Source organism: Erinaceus europaeus, chromosome 11 (assembly GCF_950295315.1).
Source record: "Erinaceus europaeus chromosome 11, mEriEur2.1, whole genome shotgun sequence".
NCBI classification, from domain to species: Eukaryota; Metazoa; Chordata; class Mammalia; order Eulipotyphla; family Erinaceidae; genus Erinaceus; species Erinaceus europaeus.
In genome coordinates, this window is record NC_080172.1 from 111,089,140 (window position 1) to 111,099,534 (window position 10,395).

Sequence of the window (10,395 nt, forward strand, 5' to 3'; positions counted from 1 at the left end):
AACAAATGCATAAATATTTCAAGAAACCAGCAGGTGAATGACACACCAGCTGTGCTCTGCTGTGGTCTATCATGTTATTAGATGGTGTCGGATCACAGAGTACTCACAGGCTGCTTCTATACAGTTATGGGAGATAGTAAGGGTGCTAGAAGGAAAATGAACAAGGACTAGAGAGACATTGCATTAACATCCATTTTATTTCCCAACATTTCAAAAAGGAAACATTCAAAAGGAAAATAGCACACATGAATTGAGACCCAAATTCTGATTCAAGTATTTACAAAATTCCTGCATCTGATTCTACTAGACCCACGTCCTGGAAGTCACTTCACAGTGCGGAGTCAATTGTACTCCTGGCAGGCTAGCACGAGGCTGGGTCTCCTGGGCTTCCCCATCCCATGGACCTGGTGTCAGAAGCAGGGTTGTGTGCACAGTGAGAAACAAAGTTGCTAGCTGTCACTCACTACCTGTGGGCCTGAATGACAGCTTCTTATAGTCCCTGAAACAGGACAAACAGGGCAGAATGATGAGCTTCCAGTTTCTGAACATTTTCCTGGCACAGTAAGAACAGCAACCAGTGCTCACCATGATGAATCTGGAATGTTTAAGGTCCTTGAGAATCTTGGAGATCTGAATACAAAGCAAATCAAATGTCTGAGGCTGCAGAACTCCCTGAGGGCTGAAAGTCTCCAGAGGGGCCGGATAGATCTCTTGTCTCAACCTGCTGAGGCCCCAGGTGCAGCGCAGCAGCTTCTCCAGGTGTCCATGGACAGGCGGTTCCCATGCAGGCTGAGGAAGCTGAGCTGGGAGCAGCTGCTCAGGGCAAGGATCAGGGCCTCAAGCTGGGTGTCCTGGAGGCCACACAGACCCATGTCCAGGTGCTGGAGGGTGGCTGCATTTACCTCCAGCAGAGCTCGCAGGGGCTCACTGACAGAGGTCAAGGGGAGTCCCCTCAGACACAGGTCCTTTCAGGCTCTGGAACAGGTGAGTCAAGTATCCTCTGTAAGAGTGCAGTTAGTGAGTGAGAAGACCTCCAGGGGAATGGCAAGGCTCCTGGAAAGAGAAAGAGAAAGAGGGGAGGGAGGTTAGAATGGACAATGGCATTGGCATGAGAGTGTAAGTTCTTTGGAGGTCAGGATACACCAAGGCTCAGGTCTGTTCTCAACCAGAGTTTGATGCTGAGGAATTATTCTGATGCAGTCTCTGCCCCCAGGTTTTACCACGCTCCACGAAATCCTAGCAGTGCCCCCTTCAACCAATCTTGTCCCCACACGTCATCCCTGGTTGTGGCCCAATAAAAGCTCCCTCACTTACCCCTCTCGTTCTCTCTCTGGGCTCCTTCAGCTCTCTCTCTCTCTCTCTCTCTCTCTCTGCATGCTCTCCTTCTTGCCCTGTGGTGAGGTTGTGGGGACAGCCATTGTCGGCTGACTCCAAGTGGCCTGAGCCACCCCCCATCCTATAATAAAGATTTGTGTACCCCACTTGCTCTGGACCTCCTCTCTCTCCCTCTCTTCTCTGCGGCGCAGCCCAACACCTGGCCACAACCAACAAAAGTTAGCATAGTGTGACTTAAGGCTGCAACCTCTTCAGTGTACATAGGAGCCTGGCAATTTCTAACACATTTCTTCACTTTCAGGAAGAGAAATGCACACATCTCTTCCTCTTTCTTTCTGCCTTTCTTTTTTTTAAATGCATAACATTTGGATATGCTAAACATACTAAAAAAATGGCCACTTTATACAAATATGTTGGCACCTTTAACAGCATCATTGAACACAAAAGAAGATGATTTAACTCAGGCTGCCTTCAGACCTACATTGGACTCTAGCAGTTGTGACATTATCCCCATCTCTGACTGGGTGACACTATTGAGGATAATGTCATAGATCAGACCAGAACAAAGTCCCACAGCATCTAGGAGACCTGCCAACCTTCAGGGCCTCCCTGACTCCTCCCCATACTCAGCATATGCTCTGCTAGATTTTCTCACTCCTCAACTGGAGACTTTTAGTGCCCTCTGCATGCTTGCGCTGTCTGTGTATTCACAATCCTGCCTCTTCACAGCTTGCAGTTCAGGAATTAGAGGCACTGTATGGGATCTCATCTTCACAGTCCCCTTCAACCTTAGTTGTCTACTCATTTAAGAGATCTCTTCTGACCAGAACCTGAGAACCAACCACCTACACTAGACTGAATATTCCCCCAAGCATCTAAGCAAGGGTTCCCTTCCATAACTCTGAAACATTGTCCTCAGCATCTCATGATTAAAGTCCAGTGGAATACACATACTGTCTAATTATTTCTTTGTTTTTCTTTATTTTATTCTCCTTATTTATTTATTTATTTATTTATTTTAAAAAGGATACATTAACAAAACCATAGGATAAGAGGGGTACAGCTCCACACAATTTCCACCATCAGATCTCATATCCCATCCCATCCCCTGATAGCTTTCCTATTCTTTATACTTCTGAGAGTATGGACCCAGGGTCATTGTGGGATGCAGAAGGTGGAAGGCCTGGCTTCTGTATTTGCTTTCCTGCTGAACGTAGGCATTGACTGAAGGATCCATACTCCCAGCCTGCCTCTCACAAATAAATAAAAAGAAAAACAAAGAAATAATCAGAGTCCTGCTGACACATGCGGAAGTGCTGGTAGATTGTGATTCAGAGCTCATTGGTCATCTACTATTTCTCCCTCTGGGAGTTTGCACCTAGACTCTTTTTGAGGTGCAGAACGACATAGTTCTGGCTTCTGGAATCACTTCTCTGTTAGTCAAGGGCATTGGAAATTTAATTCCTACCCCAGTCTGTCTCTATCCAACTACACTGATTGGTTCAACTACCTTGTTCCCTTTTAGTTGTATTTTGTAGTGCCAGGAATCGTTATGATATGAGCTTCAAGTTCAACATGGATACTTCCGGTGTAGGGATAAATAGCATAATGGTTATGTAAAAAGACAGTCATGCTGGAGGCTCAGAAGACCCAGCTTCAATCCCCCGCACCACCATAAACCAGAGTTAATCAGTATTCTGGGAAATAATAATAATAATAAATGGAAAAGTGAAGATGTGGCTAAGAAAACACTGATCTGTCCAGTTTCTATGTTTTGGGGGTTCTGTAGAAGCATATTGTAATCTCCCCAATATCACACCAGCACTGAGTGCATATTTGGAGACAACTCCATGAAACACTTGATATGAATCACACCCACACTCAAGCAAAATTGGTCTCTAGGCCAAATGGAGGTGTGCTATCTAATCATTTCATCTGGGGAGGGTCTTAACCTGATAGGATTTTGGGATCTGCGTAATTAGCTTGTCTCCTATAGGGATTTGGGTGTGTAGGGTGTATCCTAAATGGGATATAAAAGTGTAGGTCCCCAAATGGTAAATCAGATTCTTCCAGCTCTTCAGTCTGCCTGTAGGGTTCTCTGGAGACCTGAGTTCTGAGCACACAGCCGAATTCATCTCATCTGGTAAGTTACCCTCCTCTGCTAAGGACCCATCATGCAACTGTGGTCATTCAACTATGGTAAAGTAACAGTAGATGAAGAAGGAGTTTTAAATTTTTGTTCCATACCTTCATTATTTTTTTTTTTTAAAGTCTGTTATTTGTGAGTGAAATGGAGACCAGTCAACCACCAGCCTTCTGGCAGATGCTCCCTGGATTGAAGTGTTCTTATGCCTTTATTTTCAGATGAACAGATTTCAGACTGGATTATTGCCTTTCCATAGAGTTTAATGTTAATTCAGAATGTGATGATTTGTATACATAATTATTCACTTGTCAACATTTTATCAAAGCATTTTTTTTATTTTTAAAAAATATTTCTTTATTTACTCATGTGAAAGATAATTGGAGAGAGGGAAAGAACCAAACATCGCTCCAGACATGTGCTGATGGGGACTGAACTCAGGACTTCATGCTTGAGAGTCTAGTGCCTTAACCACAGCACCACTCCAGGATCACCCAAAAGCCTATTTTTCATGCCAAAAAATTGCATTTCATGAAATTTTTATTAGTGATTTACTAATAAGCCACAAGATTTTGGGGAGAATATCTCCCTACACCCAAAAGCACATTTTTCAATGATAAACACTGGATTTTAGGCATTTTATTACTTGACATCATAAATATTCACTTAGTTTCAATTTTTTCTTCATTTTTATTGGGTGGTTAATGTGGTTGGAACATGGGTATAACTCATATCAGTCAGATAAATTTCTATACTCCACACACACACACACACACACACACATAAACCCCAAAATCAGGTCCATCATCTCAGACTAGGGACTGGAAGTGCTAGCATGTTCGCAGACTTCTCTCCCTGCCTTCCTTACCCAGAGTCCTTTGCTGTAGTGCAATACATTAAACCAGTTCAAGTTTTACTTCAAAATTCTCCTTTCTGTTTTTGTTTGTTTATTTGTTTGTTTTGCCACCAGACTTGTTGCTGGGGCTCAGTACCTGCACAAGAGTCAGCTGCTCTGGGCAGCCATTATTTCTTCCTTTATTTGACAGAATACATAAAAACATGCAGACATATCCACCGTGCTCTGTATATTGCAGTCTTATTATTTATGGCATGCAGCTGGACAATCAAGGCTCTGCTTTTCACTGTTACAAAAACTGAACCAAGATCCACACACATTCAAGGCTTACTCTATGTCTGGGTAACACTCACTGGATCATACGTTCATTGTAAGGAGGAGTTTCAAAACAGTCCATAGGATATTTACAAGAGAGAACATTCTGATCACACTGTGAGCTCTTATTACCTAAGACACCTGGCTAATAGGTGTTTCTAATGTCTGTAAAGAGATGCTACCTAGAGATGTAGGTCTCACTGTTTTCCATTTTCAGCTCTTAGATTTCTGTGAGCACCAAACCTTTTACTGACTTATGTTCAAATACTCAAGAGATGGGCGGGGAGATAGAGCATAATGGTTATGCAAAATGGCTCTCCTGCTGATGCTAAAGCTCACAGGTCCAGTCCCCAGCAGCACCATAAGCCAGAGCTGAGAATTGTCTTCCTCTCTGTGTCTTTCTCTATGTGTCTCTCTCTCATTAAAATAAAATAAAATGTTAAAAAATGGAAATACTCTATAAAATGTCCAAGTAAAATAAAATGAAACTTCATATGGTGGTGTCTCCTAATATATGTATTTTTTTATGATTCTAAGAGAATTCATTGAACAAAATGTGAAATACAAAGACATAACAAATACAGATTTACTCATAAGTACATAGTCAAACTGAAGAGTTGGGCTATATTTACACACGAAATATGTTGAATACTTTGTCAATCATCAATTAACATAAGTAGACGTATTGATATGGAAGTGATTATCTGATATAACTGCATTCTCCATATAAGATGGTCATATAATTTCTTAAGTGTCTCTGAATGTTTTAATTCATGACATCTCTGACTGGGAATGTGTGGGAAATAGCTGCGGTGACTATGCCACAATTCTCATTGCTGCTACTCTTGTGACCTGTGTGTTTAGATGGTAGTCACTTTGGGGAGTGCTAAGATGAAATATGGCTTTCCTTGAGAAAGACGTCCTCTTCTTTGACTATTCCCACAGGTTTGCTGCCTGAGCAGATAAAAATGAGCAACTATAACCCATCCAGTCTCCTACAGCAAGCCTTTCAGAGCCTTCTGGGGGATGAAGACTTGGCCATCTCTTCCCTGAGGAGCCTGCCTGCAGAGCTCTTCCCGTGTCTGTTTCTGGAAGCTTACACTCACAGACTGTGGGAGACCCTGAAGGCTCTAGTGCAGAACTGGCCCTTTGAAAGACTCCCTCTGGGAGCCCTGGTTCAAGACGTGGTTCCTGAGAATCCAAGTATCAAAGCTGTGATGGATGGAATTGATATCCTGCTCAAACAGGATGTTCCCCCGAGGTAAGGAGGATCGATAGTCAGGGACAGTCTGTGCTTCCTGAAAGACAGCTGGGTCAGAGAGAGTGGAGACCCATGGGATGCCCCAAGGCTTTTAATGTCGTTGTGACAGCTCATTTGGGAGCTCTTGTCAAGAGTTCATCTCTGACCATAGGTAAAGCTCACAATTTACTTTGCACAATTATCTAAATTCCAGCCCCTAAGATAGTTTCAGTAGCATTGTGGCACAGGCACTGCCATGCAACCTGATTGACAGGGCACCAGCTTCTCAGGAAGTTCAGTGTGGCTGAAAACATAATGCATTTTGCCATGTATTGGGCTTGGGATTAAGCTCTGTGTGGTCTAAATAGCCTTTACTTATGGCTAGGCTCAGAGTATGACCAATAACAAAAGTAATGACAAAATCTGCACTGCACTCTGTAAGATTGATCATAATGGAACAACCAATATCCATAATGCAGAATTTTTCATGAGGCTCCAAGAGGTAGAATTGTTTTCCCCTTTATCTACACCACTTCCTATAGTATTTTTCCTAGAATACAGAGAAAACTCGATGGCTTCAATAGTGGAGATGCCACCTTACATAGCGTAATTAATAAATGGAAAAATATGGTACCCACCTAGATACAGTGGGCCTTTTAATCTACCACTATGATTCCACTTTCTTATACAGGAATAGTACACGAGAACCTAGGTCACATAGTGAGCATACAAGAAAGATGGATTCCAGTTAGAGACCTTAACTTTATGAAGAGGCTGGCCAGGTCAGCACCACCTTGGTGCCTTCTCAGTAAGGAATAAAACAGACTCCTTTATCAAACAATGGAACAGACTTTATGAAAAATGGGGCTTTTCAATTTGTTTAAGGCCACTAGCAACATAACAAGCTTGAACTTTCTATGAAACATGGCTTCTGATGCATAGGGACAAGAGGATGTCATAAACAAGCATAATAGGTAGAATATTAATCTTAATCACTAGGACATCTGCCTAGCTCACAGGTATAGGAATAACAAAAGACAAAGAAACTGTGATATGATCTCTATGGAGAGAAATATTCCCGGAATGTAAATGTTCCACAAAGCAGGGAATATTGCCTACCTGTACTTTTTTTTTTAAATTTCTTTATTGTGGAATTAATGTTTTACATTTGACAGTAAATACAATAGTTTGTGCATGCATAACATTTCCTAGTTTTCCATATATCAATACAACCCCCACTAGGTCCTCTGTCGTCCTTCTTAGATCTACACCAGAACATTTTGCTTCGGTGCAATATGCCAATTCCTACTTATACTTTTCTTACTTGGTGATTTTTGTATTAATAATCAAAGCCTTGGCAATTTTTGTAATAATTACCAAAGCCTTGGTGATGTTTGAATTAGTGGCCAAAGCCTTGGTGATTTCTGTTTCTATAATCTATATCTTGGTGATTTTTTTTTTTTAGTCATTTAAGCCTTGTGAGACTATTAAATAAAGTTCTTCCTGAGCATGGCAGAGTGTCTCTCTCCTGCTCCTGAAGAAATTGACATGTCTCTCTTTCTTCCTCATTTTTTCCAGTGCCCCTCCTCCTTTGTGATCCCTGAGACCTGCAGGGGCTGGCCCCTGGCAGTATTGGACAGATTTTTTTTTCTTATTTACTTGCAGAGAACAGTTCTCTCTGGCTAACTGTGTGGTTGGACATTGAATCTGGACCCTGCAGTCTGAAGAATCAGAATCTTTTTGAGTCACCATTATGCTATCTCCTATTACATTCTTTCTCAATCTTTCATTTTCTCTCCTCTTTCTCTCTCTCTTTCTCTCTCTCTCTCCCTCTCTCTCTTCCTCTCCATGTCTTAGTATCTGAGGAGCCCCAGACTGAGAAAGAGTCCACTAAGAGTGATGGTCCTGAATTCACTGTGCCCCAGCTATAGAATTGGGGGTGAGGGGGAGAGAGAGAGGTTCTAAGCTAGGTTGGCTTAAATGGACAGATAATGGATTAACATGACACATTTTAGATTCTCCCAATTGAGAGGATAATACATATGTGAATTGAACATTAATTATGAAAAAAGAAATGGGGAGAGAAGGTCTGGAGTCTGAAATGGGAGGAAAAGCAGACGTGGTAAGTCTGTGTCTCACAAAGGCCAGGTTTCTATTCTTTGGTTGCATCTTATGTCTTCATCAGTGTCTTCTTTCCCCCAAAGCAGGTGTAAGCTGCAGGTGCTGGATTTGCGAAACACCGGGCATAAGTTCTGGAGTGTGTGGACTGGAGTCAGCTTCCGAGTGGACTCACAAAGGAGGAAACTGGTGGCTGAGGGAGCTTCAAGGAATGAGAATGGTGTGCCCTGCTTGGAGGTGTGTGTAGACCTCTACCTCAGTCAGAAACCCGCAGATCAGACCTTCACATACCTGCTGAACTGGATCCAGGAAAGAAAAGGGGTGCATCTCAGCTGTAAGAAGGTGACAGTATATTCCCTGCCCAGCAAAAACGACAGGTTTCTGCATGCCATGCCATTGTGTGGTATCCAGGAGGTGGAAGTACACTGCACCTGGCCATTCTCAGGCCTGCACCTGTTTAGTCAACTTCTGGGCAAGATGAAAAGCCTCTTGAGACTCAGTCTTGACATCACCGTTCCTAATGCCGTCACCCCAGAAGAGGAGGAGAAACGGGCACAGTCTGTCAAACAATTTGCTTCGGTGTTCCTGCACTTACGCCATCTACAAGAGCTGTACCTGGAATCTCCCTCCTTCCTGCAGGGCCATCTGGACCAGGTGTTCAGGTAGGCTTGTAGCCCTGGCAGAATCACAGTAAAGGAGACAGTGCATGTCCAATGCACTGTCTCCCTCATTCTATTATTATTACTATTATACTTTCCTGACTCTGTCAGATCTGATTTATGGTGGTACTAAATATTTAACTGAAATCGGTGGTGCCTTAGTCAGGAAATAACCCCCTTTTTCATTTCTTTTTTTACATTTTACATATCATGTACTTATTTATTTATTCATTTATTTATTTTTGACTGAAATAGAGAGAATCTTGAGGGAAAGGGAAGATAGTTAGATGATAGAGACACTGTATGCCCTGCTTCACTCTGTTGAAGCATCCCCCATTCAGGTGAAATAGTTTTTTATACAATGGACAGTTCTCTCTGAGTCCACTTTCTGAGTCTATTCTAGAACAAGCATCTACGAAATTCAAACATTCAAAAAATGAAAAACAAAGTGTGCATTTCTCTGCCTGATACACAAGGAAATATGTTTTAGAAATTGCCTAAATTGGACTGAGGAGATAGCGTAATAGTTATGCAAAAAGACTCTCCTACCTGAGGCCTTAAAGACCTAAGTTCAATTCCCTGCTCCACCATAAGCCAGAGCTGAGCAAAGCTCTGGGGGGGGTGGACTGGAGGGGGAGAAAGAAAGAAAGAGAAAAGGAAGAAAGAAAGAAAGAAAGAAAGAAAGAAAGAAAGAAAGAAAGAAAGAAAATGCCTAATTTAATGCCAAGCTTATAAGGGCACCAAAATGGCTCAGCCTCAGACAGCATTGGTCTACTTTGGGGGTAACTTTATGTCAGAGTAATCTTGAGCCTGTGTGTGTGGTGACCACCCATTGAACTTACACCCTCCTGCCAACCCCTTGGTTTATCCTAACCTCTCTTTCTCTCTCTTCCCAGGTTCCTTAACACCCCACTGGAGGTCTTCTCACTCACTAACTGCACACTTACAGAAAGAGACTTGATTCACCTGTTCCAGAGCCCACACATCACTCACCTGAAGGACCTGTGTCTGAGGGGAGTCCCCTTGACCTCTGTCAGTGAGCCCCTGCGAGCTCTGCTGGAGATAAATGCAGCCACCCTCCAGCACCTGGACATGGGTCTGTGTGGCCTCCAGGACCCCCAGCTTGAGGCCCTGCTCCCTGCCTTGAGCAGCTGCTCCCAGCTCAGTTCCCTCAGCCTGCATGGGAACCGCCTGTCCATGGACACCCTGGAGAAGCTGCTGTGCTGCACCTCAGGGCTGCAGCATTTATGTCTCCAGCTGTTTCCTGCCCCTCTAGAGACTTTCACTCCCCAGGGAGCTCTCCATCCTGGGGCATTTAATTTGATTTGTACTCAGATCTCAAAGATTCTCAGGGACCTAGGACACCCCAGGTCCATCATGTTGAGCACTGGTCACTGCAAATACTGTGCCAAAAAGGTGTTCAGAAACTGGGAGCCCATGATTCTACCCTGCTTGCTTTGTCTGTGTGACTATAAGAGGCTGTATTTTAGGCTCACAGGAAGTGACATGTAGCAGCTTTGTCCCTCAATGTGCACATACAACTCTTCCTCTGCCATCATGGCCTTGTGATGGAGAAGCAAAGGCCCTGCATGGAATGCATGTGACTCTCAACTTTGAAGAACCAAATGGGCACTTTTCTAATGAAATCAGAGTCATCAGTGACTGGCTCTGAATTTGTAGTTGTAATTTGGGTGGAAGTTCATGCAGGATTTTTTTTTTTTTTGCTGAT

The 10,395-nt window shown here is 43.1% G+C and overlaps 1 protein-coding gene across 1 annotated transcript; it reads left to right on the top strand.

Moving 5' to 3' along the window:
- The first annotated feature begins 782 nt into the window (after positions 1–782).
- Positions 783–10,178, top strand: LOC103128265 (PRAME family member 7-like). The gene is made up of 5 exons (XM_060202375.1): positions 783–984; positions 1,765–1,859; positions 5,612–5,910; positions 8,097–8,669; positions 9,563–10,178. The coding sequence occupies exons 1-5, from the start codon at positions 783–785 to the stop codon at positions 10,176–10,178; spliced, it is 1,785 nt and encodes a 594-aa protein (XP_060058358.1).
- Positions 10,179–10,395: the final 217 nt, after the last annotated feature.